This window comes from Mirounga leonina, unplaced genomic scaffold (assembly GCF_011800145.1).
Source record: "Mirounga leonina isolate KUSES-001 unplaced genomic scaffold, KU_Mleo_1.0 Mir_91, whole genome shotgun sequence".
Taxonomy (NCBI): domain Eukaryota; kingdom Metazoa; phylum Chordata; class Mammalia; order Carnivora; family Phocidae; genus Mirounga; species Mirounga leonina.
Window position 1 is genome coordinate 41,809,360 of NW_023270839.1, and position 20,839 is coordinate 41,830,198.

General features: G+C 37.2%; 1 protein-coding gene across 5 annotated transcripts in view; it reads left to right on the forward strand.

The window, feature by feature from the left end:
- Positions 1–20,839, forward strand: part of MAP2K5 (mitogen-activated protein kinase kinase 5) — a 245,900-nt gene that overhangs the window by 97,144 nt on the left and 127,917 nt on the right. For all 5 annotated transcript variants that reach the window (XM_034993805.1, XM_034993806.1, XM_034993809.1 and 2 more), the window contains exons 12-13: positions 4,579–4,640; positions 9,888–9,936. In XM_034993805.1, the coding sequence (XP_034849696.1) occupies positions 4,579–4,640; positions 9,888–9,936 (111 nt within the window). The remainder of the gene's footprint in view (positions 1–4,578; positions 4,641–9,887; positions 9,937–20,839) is intronic.

The window sequence follows — 20,839 nt, forward strand, 5'->3', positions numbered from 1 at the left end:
CGCATCCACTCAGTGGATTTCTCTCCACCAGTCACCCTCTCTCTTTTGGATCTTCCTTCTCTATAACACAGCAAAATGTACCCCAAAAATATATGGACCAAAAACTATGTACCGCCCTCTATCATTTCTTCTCTTCCCTTCCCATTGCAGTTAAACTTCTTGACAACTTTCTCCCAACCCTAGTACTTTTCCTTTAGTGTAGATTCTCACTATTTTAACCTCATATTAGTCCTTTATTTCCAAATATTTATTGAGCACTTTCCTTCAGCCACTGTTCTAAACCTGGGAATACAGTAGTGAATAGGACTTAGTAGTTCCTGTCATTATGGCATTTAAATTCTAGAACAGGAGGCTGAGAAGAAACACACAGTACATTCTCTGAGAGGGAGAAGTCTCATTAGAATATAAAGCAGGGCAGATGATGACTATAGGAGAGAAGGAGCTAGAGAGGATGGGCAAGGATGGCTTTTTTATGGGAGTGACATTTTAGCAGAGACTTTAATGTCAATGAACCACTCAGGGAAGGTCATGGGGAACATCTTCGAGGAAGACGTAGTATCTAGTATAAATGCATCAAGGTGGGAGCAAACTTGATATAATCAAGGCCCCTCAAGAAGGCCAGAGTGACTAGTGAGTAGTGATGAGAGGCCCTGGGGCTGGACAAGGGGCCAGAGAAGTAAGCAGAAGCTAGATTGTGTAGGCCATGTAAGGAAGTTGTGTATCAGTCTGAATTAGGGTGCCATTGGAAGGATTCAAATAAGGGAGTGACGTGATATGCCTTCTCATTGAGTAAAACAATGTCCTCAGAAATGCTCAAATATAGCATCTCAGAATATATGCCTATGGTTTTGGATTGCCATCTTGGGAATAACATTTTTTCCCCAAAAACCCATGTTGTAGAGAAAGAAAGGGAGGATCAAGTACTCCCTTGAGTACTTGAAAGAAAGGGTTCTTTATTTTTTCATCTAACAGAAGCTAAAAGGGCTTCTTCTGAAATTTTTGCTTATAGTTCCAGATTTTAATTTAATTAGTATTGATAATAATCATGGCCATTTTAAGGAAAATTTTGGGATGAATATGACAGTATTGTTGCTTCTTGAGAAGTTCATTTACTACATATTTGTGTTTATCCTACATGCAAGACACTATATTTTAGCCCCATATTAGGTTAAGCACAGACCTTATGCCATGAATCCTTTTGGCTTAGTTCCATGAAAATGATAGCCCTAATTCATCAAGAGAAGTATATGGTTTGGCAGTTGAGATGGGGTTTTTTGCTAATCTATTTTTAGCACTCTTCTCCTGGTTCCTATGGTGGATAGTGGTGTGCAATGAAATGACTGGCGAGGGGTGGTCTGAGGCCAGGGAACACAAATGACAGGTCACAGAGAGCAAACCAGTGATGTCCCCTTAGAATCATGAATAAAAGGTTCAAACCAACTGTGCAACATAGAAATGAGTTTCTAAATGCCTTGAATACCAATGTCTCAACTAAGATTAAACTATCTGAGTAATGGTAATATCACATTATATTAAACTGTAAAAAAGTTCACATGTGATTCTTAAGCTCTATGATGTTATGGGGAAACCTTTTAAATGTTTGCAGTTCTGGGACTTCAAAGGCTGATGAGACCTTACCTGAGCTCTACCAATCAGCTGACTCATGGCTATGACTAGAAAACTTACCTTTCTGGGACTCAGTTTCTCCCATTTGTCAAATAAAGTCATTGGACTGATCTTTAATGTCCCTCTAGCACTAATGTTGGGTGACTTAATGAGTCTAAGAATTGCCTTTTTGGGATAGGCCTGTAAGATAGAAGTGATAGTAAAACTCAGTACCAATTCAACTGAAAATCTTTCATCTTTAGCCTAAGAATTACATAATTGCACAAAGAGAACGTATTTAAGCTTAATAGGAACTCTTGATTCTGAGTGGATCTGCCAGATCCTTTTTTTTTTTTTTTTTTTTTTTTGCCTTTGAGTTATCTCTAATGATTATGTCAAGGACAGGATGATGACACAAAGCCAGTATATAAAGATTTACTCATGTAGGTGGCTAAGGAGAGTGGGATATAACCGAAATCAAATGGATATTTACAAAAACCAGTGAACTACCTCAAAATGAGATTATTTTTTGGCTTGTTCTACCAATAAGGGTAGTAATGTAATCTTTGGCGTTTCCATTTAGCTTATTGACTATTGATTGTCTGTTTAGCTAATTAAACCCTGATTTACATCTTATGTAAAAAAAAAAATCTCAGGACTTCTTACTAGTGTATGTGAATGGATTTGCACGTCCTACTGTTGAGCCACTCAAGCTTCCCTTCACTTCACAAGGGATTGGTCCAGTACACTGCATTTGTCAGTCTTCCAAATACCAGCACGTAAAGCTTGATCTTCTTGACTGTTTATTCTTGCAATTGCCAATTCATTTGAAAGATCAATGAGAACAGGAAATGTTTTCTTACTGTATTTTCACTTTTATTACATCTATAATAAAAGTGCTATTTTAGTAAATAAAGATGGTTCAGTTCATTGCAGAAGTGTCTTTTTTTCATTATCTTCCGGGTAGCACCCAGAGCCAAAGCATAAAGTTATACCATTTAGTGGTTTTCCAGCTTATTGTAAGAATCTGGAAACTACACGTCAGAGTTACCTAAAGAAGTGATTTTTCTGCGTTAAACAGGATAAATCCAAAGTCAGTAGCTTTATATGTATGCAATAGATATCATTTGTTTTTATAGGAAAAATAATTTTTTTCTGATGTTCAGCTTTAGGAAAACTTGACACATAAAAATATTCATATTTGTGAAATGCACTTACCTTCATTTCAAAAGAATAACATGCTCCATTTTATTTTATTTTTTTATTTTTTTTAAAGATTTTATTTATTTATTTGAGAGAGAGAATGAGATAGAGAGAGCATGAGAGAGGGGAGGGCCAGAGGGAGAAGCAGACTCCCCGCTGAGCAGGGAGCCCCATGCGGGACTCGATCCCGGGACTCCAGGATCATGACCTGAGCCGAAGGCAGTCGCTTAACCAACTGAGCCACCCAGGCGCCCCTCCATTTTAGTATCATATGAGGCATACTTACAAATCATCTAGTAGTAAAGTGATTAAATATGAATTTTTAGCCTCTGATTGAAATGGACATTATTTCTCAAATATTCTGGATAATTCCTTTATAGAACTGAAAGACTAGGGACGCCTGGGTGGCTCAAGCAGTTAAGCTTCTGCCTTCCGCTCAGGTCATGATTCCGGGGTCCTAGGATTGAGCCCCGCATCGGGCTTCTTGCTCAGCAGGGAGTCTCCTTCTCCTTCTCCCCCTCCTCCTGCTTGTGTTCCCTCTCTCTCTCTCAAATAAATAAATAAAATCTGAAAAAAAAAAAAAAGAACGGAAAGACTACACCTCAACTTGACTCAAAGAAAGGTTATTGCATACTGTTTTATAGCTCTCATAGAATTATATTGTTAATATGAGTGAAGTAGTGGTTCTTTGCATATCTTTCTGAAATTCTTACATTACTTGTGTGAGATTGAAAAATGTGACAACCATACCCAAATTTATACTTCCAAGTGAATATTGGTTCCTTTAAAATAGTTACCTGGGAAAGCTGTGCAAATTAGTCTCAGCAATGTTACTATTGCTGTGGTTCCTTGTTTTGAAACTGCTTTCAGAGCAACTATACCTATCTGGTGAAGTTTACGTGGACTTTAGTTTATCTGTTGATTCATTTGACAGATACTTATCAAATAACTACTGTCTGCTAGTTATGCCCATTTTTAGGTTGATGAAAACTTAAAACCAGTAAACAATGTGGCTCTGTCCTTCTGTTTACAGTCTAATGGTTTCAGTTTTTGGAACTGCTAAAAGCTGGATTTAGTAAAGATGAAGGATGTTAGTGAATACCATTTTAGTGAAAAATACTATGATACAAGGAGATTGGTTTTTCTTTTTTAGTTCATAAAGTGGTTTTTGAAGTGGTATCAAAGAGAATTTTTAAAACAAATAAAATCCAAACCATTTTGAACCGAGTATCTTTGGAATAGGTTGATTTCTTGTCTTAATTTGAAGGATAACATTCATTTAGATAGATGTTAATATTACTATTTTACTTTATTAGTTTTTTATGTGTATTTTGGACCTTATATTCACTGCCTTTTGTTTAGTTAATTTGAAAATTCTAAGACAGAGTCCTGGTTTACATTTGAGAAAACTGTTACACAAGGTAGATACCTAAATGTGGTTGACCTGTTTATCTTTAGTTTTGTGTATGTATTTAATTTTACATAAAGTGGAGAGGCATGGCCTACCCTTGACTAGTTTCTTTCAGTTTTTACATGTATGTAATACACTTGGAAATAAAATGGAAATATCTAGTTATGCTTCATCTGGTAGTGTGATATTATGTTATAAGTAAAATTGGACTAAAAACCAATTTGACCTTAGATATCCAATGCACAATGTAAGAGGAAGAGAAGAAAAAAAATATTCTCACAGTGAATGCGCAGAGGAGGAGCCCAATGCAGTGTTCTGGTAGTTTTATTTATAATAATGCAACAAATCTGTCTCTACAGGGGGATCCTTGGATGTATATAGAAAAATTCCAGAGCATGTCCTTGGAAGAATTGCAATAGCAGTGAGTATATATGGCTTCAACCTTATGAAATTGGGGTGATTGAATCTTTCTAGTCAAATCTGTTCCCCTTATATCCTCATGATGTTGTTTTCTTTTTTTCCAATCCCTGTTGACTGCCAGGGCCTTCTCAACTCTCTTCTTTTGTCATTTTTGCATTTTCTTCTTTTCATAGACCAACCCACAGTAACAACATAGTCACATGACATGCTTCAGGCTTATGGGGCCTGTGACCTGTGACCTATTCTGCTTTCATGTGTTTACAGAGACTGTAGTACACTTGCTAACCAGTAACATTTCCAGGTTCTTCAGCAAGAAAGCTGTTTGGGGAATATTTTGTAGTTATAGGCTTATGATTAGAAAATACTTTTCAAGCCAAATTATTAAAATAAAACTATTTATAAGAAAACACTACTTTATTCTTAAAGATTTCTGCAGACTTTTTGTGTGGTTTTTAATTTTTTTACCAGCGATATCTAGGAATTTATTCCCTTTGTGATTAAAAGCAGTTTTCCTGTTTTCTGCATTCATACATAAATTGATGAAATATTTCAACTAGACTAACATTACTATATAAGCTCCAGATTTGAAATTTGGAATAATGCAGGCTAAACAGCGTCTAAGAGAAGTCATGGGGTGGTGTAATAGTAAACAGTTGCTAAACTAAAGGCACTCTGATAACTTAAGCAGTTTAATGCAGAACAAAGCGATTATACCATGTACCATTTAATTAAATGGCTCTTTTTCACATTCATTATACATCAAACTGACAACTCAAATCCTTTAATCCAACATGGACACTTATTTAGTCTTAGTTCATTGTAATTCACAGCTTTCCTTTTTTCTTTCTAATTATTAGTGTGAACTGCCCAGGGTGATGAGAACTTTCTTTTCTGATGTTATTGCTAAGTAGCTTCTAATCTACATGTTTAGGTAGATTAGTTTAGTATGAAATTTGAGTACTTAAATCACTATTTTAGATGAAAATAAAAATGTTTCATTTCCTCTTTTAATCTCAGAGGGGAATGAATGCTTTGTGGCTTTTGGCAGTTCTTGGCTCTAAAGTTTAATAACACGTATAATACAGGGCAAAAAAAGGCTAGAATACCAATTGAAAAAGAAAAGTATATGAGTTCTATATACTCAATTATGTGTTGAACTTGGCTAAAATAGGAATCTGCTTCCTTCAGTCAGAGAAGTGTGCTCTTCCTGGACTTCATAAATCTTACCTCCATCTTGTGTAGAGCATCCACACAAGGCCATTGGTCTTTTCAATTCTACTGGAGTGAGAATCCTGCAAAGTGAATGGAGTCAGCAAAAATAATAATAATAATCGGGCTTCAAATACCAGGGTTACCTATTGGTTAATCAAAAATATGACAAAAATTATTTCAGTGAAAGGCACTTAAAATAAGTGCCAACCCAAAGCATTACTTACATTTGCCCTTACATTTTTTTTAAAAATTAGGGTTCCCCCCCCTAAAATGTGTCCAATTTCTTTAGCTTTTATGGCTCATCAGGTCATAGTAATGAAAACTGCCTGTGGCCAGAGTAAAAGAAATGCTTTTGATAATTTTGCTCTTCACCTGCCACTTTTTATAAACTCTGCTGGGGCCTAAGCTTATATAATGCTTCCAAAGCATATTTTTTTAATGTAATTTGATTAGATTACAAACTTGGATAAGTCTTTGTTGCAGCTGACAAACACTAGTGGAAGGATTCCCCCAATCAAAATAAGACTAGCAAATTGATGTTTGTAGGTCATCTCTCCTCTACTGTTCTGAAGACAGATCAACATTGTTCCCTTGAGTTCTCTCCATGGGGCCGAAAAGCATATGGGTGCTCTTTGCCACGTCAGAAGCAACAGAATCAGAGGAGAGAGGAGAGAGGAGAGAAATAGGTGTATATTGACTACCTCGTTGTGCCAATGTTGATGAAGTGTTTTATGTATAAATATTATGTCATTTAATCTTTATAGCAAACTCTGTAGATTGTAGGTTATTGATCATATTTTATACATGTGCAAGATGAGGTTTAGAAAAATTAAAGTTATCTATAACTAATCAGTAAAGATTTGAACCCAGCGCTGTTTTACCCCAAGCCCCATGCTCTTTCACTCTGCTTTCCTAAGAGAATGAGAAAAAAGGAGAGGAAGGCCTGAAAAGGAGAACAAGGTTAAAGAGAAAAAAATAAAGAGAAAAAAAAGAGAAGTATATGAGAAAGGAGTGGAGTGACACATACAGTTGCTTCAGATTCCTTTCATGTCATAGAACGACATCTAGGCATCTCTTCCTCCTCCCAATTAGCTTTATATCCCAGGTTCTAATAACCTGGCATGCTGTTGACGTCCAAAGATTCAAGGTTCGTTACAGGATGGACCCCTGTCAACTTATATGATGTGTTGTTTGAATTTTCTCTCATAGGGTATATGGCAAGAGAATATTTTCCCAGGAAAAAAAAGTATTCACATAAACTGGCTGATTTCAGCCTTTCAACTTGCTCAGTGATTTTTATCCACTTTCCATTTGAATGTGGTCTCCTAGAAAGAGGAATGCCTTCCTGCCATTCCCTGCCATGCTTGCACGTTTTGTTTTTCCTCTCATTTCTGAAGCAGTGACACTGTGTGCTGTATTTTGAGTGCTAATGTTGATTGAAGTTGTCGCTGAAAGGATGTGCATTTGACATGTCAAGGAGTGAGTGATTGACAGCAGATACAAGTACATTCAGTGTCAAGGCTTTGTCAAGTCATTGTTGTGAAACCTAGCCTACTGAATACCAATAATACCCTCTAGAGTTTCAATGGACAGATTTCTGTACACTGCTTTTTATATGCTTCTAAAGGAAAACGTAATCTATTTTGACAAAGTTGGAAGAACCGTACATTCTTTTTGAAGCTCTAATAAGATTTGTAATTTTAGTAAGTATTACAAAATCAGTATTTGTTTTACTTTTTTTTCTGCCTGATAATCTGAATATATGGATTGCCTTCCCCTTGTGTGTTTTCTGGTTATTCATTTTTCGTGGGGCCAATTTTTAATGGTGAACCATCTTTAATGGGAAGGTTTTATAATATGCAAGTAAGGTTATAAATTGAGAAGTTTAACCCTAATTTCAGAACTCGGAGGTGATTACTTCCATGCTAAATAAGATGGCCTCATCCTACTACCCAAAGAGAAAATTGTTTTCATTATTGATTTTTAAGGCAATATTTTTGCCTGTTTCCTTCCTCTGTTGGTTATCATTATTACTAGTTTGATTTTTTCTTTTCTTTTCTTTTTGTTTTTTTTACTATCTTACTGTCTAGAACATATGTGTTTTATTGTAATGCCACTTATTCCAAATCCTAGAAAAAATAATTTGCTATAAAAATGTATTCTCTTCTCTTAAAACATATAAGCTTACTGTGGAAATGATCATACCTTGCTAGCAAATCTTTCAGGAGTACATCCCCCTCTAAGAAAAGAATTAAAATATGTTAATCTCTGCTCAGCATTAACTGATATAGATTTTACCTTCTTCTAAATCTTTAGTATTTGGAAATTGGTTTTCTCTCTTTGCATTTCTCTTTTTAGTATTGCTCTTAGTCTTAATTGATCAACTAAAATCCTTCCAGATTTAGCCCCAACCTTCTTTTCATCATTTTCAAAATAAATATGTTAATCACTCAGTTATTCCTCATAATGGCAGGTTTCCTTGTTTTTATAGTCCTGACTCATCTAAAATTTTCTGTAATGGTGGGTACTTCTAAATTCTGGAAGTAAATTTTGAGTGATAGTGGTTCATTCATTGTATCTGATACATAATTATGAATAGTCAACCTTGAAATTGGCAAGTTCACAGTCATGTGCATACAGCATCAGTGGGTATGAATAAAAACATGTGCATCCCCTTTTGCAACCATTTCTATGTAAAGATTGTTAAAGTGTTTAGTGATTAAACTTCTCACATAGAAGGCAGCACTTGTAACCCATGTACTTAGGGTCTTAGAAACATCTTTTTTTCAGAATCTTATTTGACTGATTATTCTTAACACAGGCTGTTCAATCAAAAACCCATTCTAATTCGAATGTTTGTATTTTCTCCCTTTATTTTTTTGACCTGCGCTTTCAATGTTTTCTACATGACTCCATACATATGCCTGCATCCACCAGCTTGGCTTGTGAGGCTGCTCATCTTGATATACTTTGATCTTTCCTACCTGAATATCATTTAAAACATTTTTTGGAAATATTTTTTAAAAATTATTTTAAACTTACAGAAAAGTTGAAAGATGCTTCCTCCAGATTCCCCAGTTGTTACCAGTTAACCACATTTGGTATGTGTTTTTTTCCTGAAACATTTGAGAGTACGTCGTAGACATCAATGGCCCTTTACCCCTAAATACTTCAGGTGTATATTTCCTAAGAACAAGGACATTTTCTAACATCATTGCTGTATACTGATCAAAATCAGGAAATGAGCATTGATTGGTACAGTACTGCTATCTAATCAGCAGTCCTAACTTAGATTTTGCCAGTTGTCCAGGAATACCCTTTCTAGACCAAAAGAATAAACATTTCTGGTCCAGCATCCAGTCTAAGATTATACATTGTATTTAGTTGTCATGTCTCTGGTCTCTGTTAACCCAGAGCAGTCTCTCAGCATTTCTTTGTCTTTCCTGACCTTGATCTTTTGAAGAATATATGGCCCCAGCACTTGGACAGTATATTTTTACCTTGTCCTGAACACCTTCTTCTCTTTCCTTCACATCAGTTGAATCTGTTACTTAGAGCTCAGCACTTTGGTAAAGCCTTCCTGATTATGGGCAGGAAAAGCAATCTCTGTTCCACCCATTGTCTTCATTAGTTAGCTTTTAAAAAATGTCTTTCCTTAGTCACAAATGTCACGACTTAAAAAAAAAAATCCACATACAAAAGTATAAGAAGGGAAAGCCTTTCCTCCCTGCCCACACCACCACTGCGAACTTAGTAGATATACTTCCAGGTCATGTTACATGCACATACCTTCCTTTTTTTCATTCATCGTGGCTTATCTTCAGAACATTGTAAGCCCATTAAAGGAAGGAGGGCTGTAGTTTACACATTTGGCATCCTCAAAGAGCCTGGCACAGAAATGGGAGATGTGTAATAAACACTTATTGGTTTTCAGAGTTTTAAAGGAAGAATTATGGTTGATAATGATTATATGTTTAAATGTGGAAAATTTCTGATAAAAAATCATCATTGGACTGTTTCTCTTTCTTAAATTTAGGTTGTTAAAGGCCTTACCTATTTGTGGAGTTTAAAGATTTTACATAGAGGTATGTACTGTGCTTACGAGCTCTGAATTAATTTGTGAGGTTGGGTGGGGAGCTCTCCAGATACCTTGCTTTTTAAATAAAATAAATGATCTGATATTTAAGCCAGCTGATATATTTGGTAGTCAAAAAGATGCCTGCTTTATAAATATTTTGCTTATTTTCTCCTTCAGCTGCTCTGATTTAGATTATAGGCATGGTATTTTTGTGGATATTTACCAAACATGTAAAAAGGTATTTCATAGTATTTGAAAATAACAGGATCTGATTTTTAATCCTTAACTCTAATTACTGCAAAGCCTTCACTTTTTATACAATTGCATCCCTTATTAATGCTTCAGATATCACCATACACTGGTCCTTAAAAGATTGCTTCACATACCTTGAAAGTAAAGCTTTAAATAAGGAGTTGGTGAATGCATCAAAAATTAGTCTCCCAGTCTATTAACAGAACACTGGAGAAGAATAATCAGGTAACTTGAATGTTGTGAAAGGAACCTCCCTTTGAATTTTTCAGTGTTCCCAAAATGCATGAATTCATTTGGAGCAAATTATTAAGTGAGAAACAGACTATAGCAAAGTAACTTCAGGGCCTCCTATTACTAACAGTACTGGTTGATTTTAACACATCTGCTCAGCCCCACTTTATGCACATTTGGGGAATGCAACAACATACACATTGAATGTGATTAAAGGAAAGTTTTTTTAAAAAAAGGTATAAGCTTTGAGAGAGCAAGTAAACAACTGATGCCTTCAACTGTAGTAACACATTGGTCCCTAGGGGTTGTTTTTTGTTGTGTGGTTTTAATATCCTAGTGATTTCAGATTTCTTCTTAAATCCCTCGTCCTCTTTTGAAGAGGAGGTGTAGACTTTGGCAAGTAAAACTTGTAGTTCTTGAAGGTGTTTATGTGGATTAAATGGAATCAGGAACCAAATTTTCCCTTAAAGCTCGTCCAGTCTATTTCTAGAGTATAGTTGGTGCAAAATGTAGACATAGGGGGAGTGAGCTGAGTTGTGTTAGTGTTACTCTTCCTGGGGAGAAGTCATCATGTGAACGCATCTGGTGGGTGAGAAAAGAATGGAGCATTTTCACGACCAAGGTTAAGAGAGAATGGTATTTCTTTTTTTTTTTTTTCTTTTTCTTTGTCTTTTTTTTTTAGAGAGAGAATGGTATTTAACATAATATGACCTGTATTGCTTCTCTTCCCTGTACTCCTACCTCCCCACACTCACCAACCCATGAAGTGGTAATGGCCATTTTAATAGGAGTTAACACAGTGGTCAGTTCTTGTCATTTTATTGATTTTTATGGACATCTGCTATCCTTTTGACAAAGGAACTCAAGGAAGACATCAATTCTCAATAGCAAAGCCTTCATTAAAAGGACCTTGCCATGGAAATGCAGATGTTACTATTAAAGTGATCCTTAGGATCATCCTATACTCTGGGCATACACCATACTTCTGGCTTATAGTGAATTCTCCCTAGTCATAACTTTCTGTGAGCAATCTTAGAAGCACTTAAAACCATAGTGGATAGGGAAATACTGTTTAGTTATTCTGCAGTTGTTTTTATTTTTTCTTCTTTGCAATCATTGGTTTTAGTCTTACTCTTCGTTTTGGAGAAAAAATTGAATTTTTCTTTGAAGTGGGATCTTGATATACATGTTTCAAGTGGATTTATGCCTGGGATCTAAAAATAAAGTACAGGGTGTACGTCAGATTCCCAGAACAACCATCTGTAATCACTGTGGGCAAGTGTGGTCGACCAGAGCCTCTCAGAGGCAAGTAGGTCCATCCCAGCTCTGGATGCAGCTTAAGCTAAGAAAAGGTTCTTTGGTCAGTTACTGCAGAAGCCTTCACTTTCTATACAATTGCGTCCCTTCCTTTTACTAACATTTCAGATATCATCATACACTGTTCCTTAAGAGATTGCTTCACATACCTTAGTGGCCTTAGTGGCTTTCCTGATTGAGGACATAAAGTTTTCAAAAAGGAATCCTGAACTTGTACTTCTCTTATCAGTCTTTGCTGGCCAGCTGAATTCCTAAAGCATCACCCATTGTAAAATGCTCCTAGTTAAGGGAAGATATCCGTGAGGGGCTGAGTGGGGATAGTGGTACAACAAACCCTCCCAAGGGATTTGGGTTTTAAATAAATACCAGTGAGTCAATGTGCATCTGCATCTGTCAGATGGAAAGACTAATGAATTATAGTGCAGGTGAACAATTATTCCCCAGTAATTATGAGTATTCGACTAAAGAAATAATATGCTGTGGTAATACACCTCATTAAATATATTTATATGCTTAGCTTTAGAGTTTCCTGGTTATTCATGGAAACTTTTACCTTCTGGATTTAAAAGCATGTGTTTTTATTTGAAGAGTGGAAGAAGCCAGGTGTCCCTGGAGACTTTTGTGAAGCATTGTAATGAGAAATTTACTCTAGATTGAGTAGTTGTTAACTTAACTTAATATTTTAGAGGTTTTGTCCATATTTAATAACTTGGATTCCATAAAAATAAGATTAAAGATGCCTTTTTATTTACCAAAAAGCTATTTAATTTTCTCCCTGATTAAAAAATTATAGCTTTTTAGATCAGTTCAATCAGGCAATTAAAGATCAGAGCTTCCAAGTTCAGCTAAGGCAATTAAATAGGTAATATACTTGTTTATACACTTTTGCTATATAGGCTTGTTGCTGTACCTTCTTAAAAGCCCATGTACTCATTTTTACTTTCTCTAAATGAATGATGATGGGAATTCTAGCTGAATATGTGTCACATTGTCAAATCAAAGGCAGTGGTCCTTCTGCGGGGGTAGGGGCCGGGTTTGGGGGGGCGCTACAGGTACTGTGAGAACAGAGTAAACGGAAGATGGTGCAGAGAAATGCTCATGAGTGATCTAAGTTTCTTTCTCCTTTGTCTTAGTCTAAGTACCTGTGTTCTTCGATCATCATTTCTTTCCCTACAAATGCTGCCCCTAGAGCCAGGGTCTTGTACTTATGAACACAAATTTTAAAAGATGAAGAAACGGAGATGCGTTCAGTTACCTAATGAGAAGAGAAAAATACTGTTTCTCACATTTAAATGGCTTCCTTGGAATACTGTGGTCCTGGATTTTTAGCCGTAAAACATAAATGCATAAGTAGTATCTTTTGGAATTTATAAAACACAGTTAATGACTTCCAGAGAAGCTGGTAAAAATTAAGAGTCTTTCCTGCAGCGCATATTCAGTGAGGACCGTAGAGTGGAACGAACTCTGAGCAGCGCAGTGAGACCACCCATCCCACAAGGCTTGTTAGTCTGGCACAGGTTTGTTCCTTTGATATGTATTATGTCCACTGGACTTTTTTTTTATGAATTAAAGTATAACAGTTGCTGTTCATAATGGATTATCAAATATTATATTCAATAAGGTTTTTAAATTTTTATTTTTTTAAGATTTTATTAGAGAGAGCATGGGGGGGGCAGAGGGAGAGAGAGAAGGACAAGCAGACTTCCTGCTGAGTGGGGAGCCCAGTGTGGGACTCAGTCCCAGGACCCTGAGATCATGACCTGAGCCAAAGGCAGACACTTAACCAGCTGAACCAGACAGGTGCCCCATCAGTAAGGTTTTACTGTTGTTTATTTTGTTCTTGTAAAGATTTGGTTGAGATATATATGCAAATGCTAATAATGAGCACAAGTTTTTATTATATAATAACTATGCATTAATCACTTTATCCAGTTTAAGCACATATCACTTCCAGATTAAGCCAGGAAGAGAGTTTATTATTCTTTGCATTACCGGGTCAAAAATTATGAAAACCTTTTCTCTAAGATAGACATGTGGTATCACATGAGGACATAATTATTAAAAATGTTTGAAAGTTCCACCAGGATTAACTACTATGGAAAATTGTCTTTATTAAATAGCACATGTGTGAGCCCTGTAAGCATAGCATGTACTGACTGGGTAAAAACAAAGAAAATGAACAGTGAAAAAGTCTGGCAGACCAGATTTGACATTACAGCAAACATTGCAGCTTAACTTCAAAACACACATCGCCACTAATGAGGTGAGAGCCCTGCATATTAATAAACCTGCAGCTCCAGCCATAGCCATTATTACCCACATCAAACATAAATACAAGATTAACACCTGTGTCATTTCTTTGGAAGATGTGAGAATGCCCTGGCAGTAACTGCTCTCTCTTTCCCTGAGGATAAAAAATAGAAATGGAAGGGTAATGAGAATAGAGCTTAGATTAAGAAAATAAAATTGGCAATCCGGCTTGGGCAATCTTACACAGATGGAGAAGTTTTTAGAAAGAAAAAAACCTAGATAGTTGGTGTCCCAAGACATTTTTTGTATATATGAACCTGGTTCGTTTCATCTGCTTTCTCTAATAGGAGAGTTTTTTAATGTTTTTGTATTATAGATAAATGTATTTTTTAAATTTTTAAAAATACTTTATGTATTTATTTGAGAGAGAGAGCACACGTGACACGTGCCAGGGGAAGGGCAGAGGGAGAAGGAAGGATTGAATCTCACGTAGAGTCTGCACTGAGCACAGAGCCTGACACCGGGCTTGATCTCAGACCCCGAGTTCATGACCTGAGCCGAAACCAAGAGTCAGGCGCTTAGCCGACTGAGCCACCCAGGCGCCCCTATATATTTTTTATGTTATTCTGAAGGCAAATGCTATGCAAATAGATTTGTGTTTAGAGAAACTAAGTCTTGTGGTTTCAACATGTTATCTTCTGCCCCTTGCTTTACTTATTATAAATCTGGCCTCACACAGATCTAATTGGTGCTACCTTAGATTCCAAAGTCATGTTGTTGGTTCAGTCATTTAGCAACTATTTATTTAATACCAGGTATGTTCCAGACACTGCTCTAAGTACTTGGAATACATTAGTATAAGAACAACAACAAAAAAAGATTCCTACACTCATGGAACTCATTCTAGCAGGGGTAGAACAGGGTTGGCAAACAACCCATAAATAATAAACATAAAAAAGTAAATACAGTGTGTTAGAAGATGGTTAGTAATATGGAGAAAAGAAAAAGTAGATCAAGCTTGGGGCAGCCAAAGGGTAGGTTGCAGTGTTCTCTGGGTAGGCCTCAGAGAGAAGATGAGCCTGAAGCAGAGGCTTGGAGGAGGAGAGGAGCTGGTCAAGTAGGTATATGGGGGAATAGAGCAGAAGACACCAGGTAGGATATGTCTGGAGTGTTCACAGAACAGCAAGGAGGCCAGTTGGGAACTGTTGCAGTAATCCAGGTGAGTTACAGAGGCTCAGATCAGGGAGGCAGTTTTGAAGATAGGGAGATGTGGTCAGATTCTGGACATATTTTAAGTGTAGAATCAATAGACTTTCCTAATGGACTGCTTGCGGGTATTAAGAGAAAGAAAGGAGGCAGGGTTGCTTGAAGTTTCAGCAGTGAATAGTTCAGTGTGCGGAAAAATGTTTCCTGCTACTTTTTTCTGTTAAAAGGGAGCCCTTCACTAAAATTAAAGAAAAAAGAGACAATATAAGTGCCGACAAGAATATGGAGTAACAGAAACTCTCCTGCATTGCTAGCAGGGACATGAAATGGTACCCCTGCTTGGGGAAACAGTTTGACACTTTCCTGCAACATGAGCCAGCAGTCTCACTCCCAGTGGCTTGATTCACAGTCCCCCCCAAACTGGAGACAACCCAGATGTCTTTTAGACAATGAATGAATAAACAAGCTGTAGTTAATCCATACAATGGGATACTACTCAGTAATAATAGGGAACGAACTACTGACGAATATCAAAGACTTTATGCAAGGTGAAAGCAATCAGTCTCAAGGGGCTACCTCTTTTGTATTCCACTTGTACGACATTCTGGAAATGGTAAAACTATATGGATAGAAAATGCATGGGTGGTTGCCAAAGGGTGGAGGGCAGGTTGACTATAAAGCTGTGAGGGAATTTTGAGGAGTGTTAGAAATGTTCTATATCTTGATTTTGGTGGTGGTTACACAACTGTACACATTTGTTAGAACACACAGATCTAGGGCGCCTATGTGACTCAGTCAGTTAAGCATCTGCCTTCAGGTCAGGTCATGATCCCAGGGTCCTGGGATCGAGCCCCACATTGGGCTCCCTGCTCGGTGGGGAGTCTTCTTCTCCCTCTCCCTCTGTGATCTCTCTTGCTTTGCTCTCAAATAAATAAAATATGAAAACAAACAAACAAACAAACATAGATCTATACACCTGGAAAGTGTGAATTTTACTGCAGTGAATCAGACTTTAAAAAAAAAAAAAGGAAGAGAAAGAAGGAATTCTCTTCTCATCAGTGTGGTGGAAACAGTACTTTAGAAAGAAGTTTCCCCTGCCAGAAAGGCAAACCATTCTTTCAAAGAGTTTCGGTGATTCTGTCATTATCACCATACCTCATGGTTCCTGAAAAATCCTATCTATGTTTGGTCTAGCAAATCAGTAGGTTGAAAAAAAAAATCCCTGATGATTTAAAAGACATTTGCAATGTCAGAGAAAGAGAGAGAGAGAGAAACTTAAAAGTAGCTTTTGTCGTTGACCAGGAATTGGGAGCATCTGGAAATTGGACAAAATTTTCTTTCCTTAGTTAAGCCATTTTTTTCTCTTATATATTAGTAAAGAACTTCAAGTATACAGCACTGACTTGGCCCAATTTAGACAACTTAAAAAGCTTAATTTCTAAGAAGGAATAAAGCTTTGTTTGAATTCTCAGTTCAGTCACACTGATTGACTGCCTCGTTGTGTGACCCTGGAAAGGCAGATCTCTCCTGCTCTCTGGGCCTCAGTTTCCTCTTATATACATTGAAGGGATCGCTAGGTGATCACTCAAGTTCCTTCAAGCACCAGGATTCCATACTCTGTGATCCGGGACAGACGGAAGTATGACAGGCTAGTGAGGTAAGGGAATAAGGCTAATCAGAGAGGTATATGGGAGAAAAAAAGAAAAGATCGGGAATCCCCGAGAGTGGATTATGCTATGAAAATAATAGTAGGAGTAGTAATAGTAATAATAATGAATATTTATGAAGCATTACTCTGTAGCAGACACTGCCCTAAGTGCTTGATTTGTTTAGACTATTTTGTGTTCAAAGTGGGGTATTCCAGGAAGTATGAAATCGTTTAGAACTGAAGATGAGATACTGTGAAATGCAAACAAATAATTGAGAATTAAAGCAGTGTGACTTAGCTAAGAAAATGGGTGATTTGGGGGCACCTGGATGGCTCAGTTGGTTAAGCTTCTGCCTTTGGCTTAGGTCATGATCCCAGGGTCCTGGGATCAAGGCCCATGTCAGGCTTTCTGCTTAGTGGGGAGTCTGCTTATCCCTCTGCACCCCACCCCCACTTATGCTCAAGCTCGTGCCCAAGCTCTCTCTCTCTGAAATAAATAAAATCTTAAAAAGATAAAAAAAGAAAATAGGTGCTTTCTAAACCAGACTGGTATAATAAAATCAAAAGACATCTTTAAGGGGAAAGGGTTTTTCGACTATAAAGTATACTGAAATGAAGTATTTTCACTAACAAAGAATTATAAAAAGAACATGTTGAGACACAATACAGATGGAAAAAAAAACATTTTTAAAAATCTCTTTATTTTGAAATAATTATAGATTCACAGGAAGTTGCCGAAAAAGGTACAAGAAGGTTCCATGCAAGGGTATTCTTTTTAAGGAAGGAATTTGGAAGAGAATTGGAGGCTGGTAATCCAAAAGAGTATAGGCAGGTAAATGTTATATATATTTGCGAATGCCTTTTACACGAGATTGGTGTAAACTTTAAGATCTAAAAAATGTTAGAAGAATATTTGTATTACATCCTCAAATTATTCTATTTATTAAATGAGAGAAGAAAATGAGATGGTAGAAGTAAAACCTTTGAATTCCTTAGGAAAGAAATGTTGATGTCAAGGTGGCAGTGTTAATACCTTAGTGGATAGTGAAGTTGGGATTTTTGGCAGAAACGAATTGGGGAATGATCATTTGCTGGATAAAGTTGAAAACTAACCTGGTTAATTTTAAGTAACTTAGGAAAAATGTGCGCAAAACTTTCATAGCAGCCTCTTTTGTAGAGATGTACTCCGTGTGTGCTTTCTCATAGGTTACAATGAGCTTTTGACCTAAGCCATATTTTTGCTATCTGGACAGGCAGACACAGCTGTTTTTTTTTTAAAAGAACTGCTTGGTGTTTGAGCAACCCAAGTCATTTAGAAAGGAATCATCTTCAGCTGTGTTTATGTTGAACCTGAGAGGCTGAGAGAGCCACGGTGTGGAGGCTCCTTCCCTGAGCTCTGTGACTGCTTCAGTCACATGTGTCTGGAGGGGCAGTTGTGTTAAGTGAGTGCTAGTGACAGAAGCACAGTTACCTTGGCTCCTGTTTTTAAATCATTTAAATACTGTCCTTTAGCTGTGAATATTAATCACATGCCAATGCTGTAGTAGATCATAACTCACGAACATTTGTGTTTTTGAGAAAAAGAAAGACTTAGCCCATTAACTGAGGTAAACAAACTAGCTTAAAGACTGTGGGTTGTTGGTTTTTCTCCAGCTCTGACAATCCACACAAATGAACGTCTCTACAAATTAAGCCTCCTTCCCCACGTTGGTCATTCATTCTCTTTGCCACGGGTAATCACTGGGAATTTCTGTATTTGTGGCAATGATCTTCAAAAGACAGGAAACCCCATATGACATTACTTAAACGTATTCTTTTAAAAGAATATATGTCTAGAATGTATAAAGAACCCTGAAAACTCAACAGTAAAAAAGACATGAAGACACATTGCACTGAAGAGGATATACAAATGGCAAATAAGCACATGAAAGGATGTTCAGCATCGTTAGCCAAACTAAAACCACAATGAAATATTACTACATACCTACTAGAATGGCTAAAATTTAAAAATAGAGATAACACCAAATGCTGCCAAGGATGCAAAGAAATTAGATCACTAACACATTGCTGATAGGAATATAAAATAATATAGCCCCAATGGAAAACAGTTTGGCATTTCTTAAAAATTTAAATATGCAACTACCACCCAACCCAGCAGTGGCACTCCTGAGCATTTATCCCAAAGAAGTGAACACTTAGGCTTACACAAAAACCTGTACACAAATGTTCATAGCAGCTTTATTCATAATAGCCCAAAACTGGAACCAACCCAGATGTCCATCAGTGAGTGAATAATTAAATGCTGTACATTTATACTGTATAATACTACTCAGCAGTAAAAAGGAATCTCCAGAGAATTATGCTGAGTGAAAAAAAGCCAGGCACAAAAAGTTACATACAGTATGATTCCATTTTTATAATATTTTTCAAATGACAAATTATAGAAATGGAGAAGAGATTAGTGGTTACCAGGAGCTGAGGAGAATGTTCGGGGCCAGAGAGAAGTAGTGCGGCTAGAAAAGAGTGTGATGACGGACACGTTCTCTCTCTTGATTACGTCAGTGTCAGGACCCCATCTGTGATATTGTACTGTAGTTTTACAAAATGTTACCATGGATAGAAGGTATACAGGATATCTCTGTGTTGTGTCTTAAACTGCATGTCGATCTATAATGATCTGAAAATAAAAAGCTTAATTAGAAGAAATATGTGATCTTTCTATAGTTGTCTGTGTGGGTGGTCTACTTAATCAAAGAGAGTTGTTCTGGACTTAGTTTTTCTTTCTCCTGTGCATCTGTGATAGGATTTATCATAGCAGAGTCATCCCTGTTAGGACATCTCTAACAGGATGAAGAACCGGGGGGAAATACCATGCAGGCCACTTCCCCCTCCCTTTCTGAAATGAGCAGCCTCGGAAGCCTTCGAGGAAAGAGAAGAGATCATGTGCCATACAGAGAAGGAATACAAGTGGGAGAGGGTTGTTAGTCCTACTGTCACCTCCCCTAAAGTCCTTCTACCTTGCTGGGGGTTGGGATTTAGTGTCAATTATGCGATCCCTATGTATTTTGATTCACAGGTTTTTATAGTACCCTAAAGGGAGCCCCTGGCCTTTATGGTGAGCCCTGTCCAACCACCCAGCAGGATGCACTCTGTCTGAGGCCTGATGCATGTTTGATTCACCAAGCCCCTCAGGCAGCTCTGATCATAGCTTTGTCTTGTAGGCAGACCATGAAGTTTAGTAGCTTATCAGAGGAAGACGGAGAACACCTGTGTGATGGTCATTTCTGTTGGTGAGAGGATGGAGGCCACAGTTAATGTGTGGTACTGATTGTATGCCACCACCTGTTTATGAAATGAATAAACTGAATCATAGCTTTTTGGGAATAATGTTTTTCTCCGGGAATTTTTTCTATGAGAAAAAAATTGTACTGTAGTTTTATGTAGCTTCATTGGAAGTTATCCTTTTTGTTTGCCCTTTCTAGTATTAAAGTAAGAGATTTATCCTCAGATAGAACACTCTTCCAGAATGTTGAGCAGTTACAAGACCTCTTCACACCTATTCTTTTCTCCAAAGACCTAGTTTGAGGTGATCAGTCCCATGGAAGTCAAGTCCATTATTTTGCTGTTGGAGTATTAAGTTCCCTCTGGACTGCGTGCAACAATAATTATCATTCACCGAATGCCTTCTATATACTACTGTATTAGATCTTCTGTGTATATTATTTCATTCGAACTTCGTGATAGCCTTGCAAGAAAAGTATCATTGTATCCCCATTTTTAGATGAAGAAACTAAGGCTCAGGGCACCTGGATGGCTCAGTTGTTGGGCGTCTGCCTTTGGCTCAGGTCATGATCTCAGGGTCCTGGAATCGAGCCCCGCATCGGGCTCCCTGCTCAGCGGGGAGCCTGCTTCTCTCTCTCCCACTCCCCCTGCTTGGATTCCCTCTCTCGCTGGGATAAATAAATAAAATCTTAAAAAAGAAAGAAAGAAAGAAAGAAAGAAACTA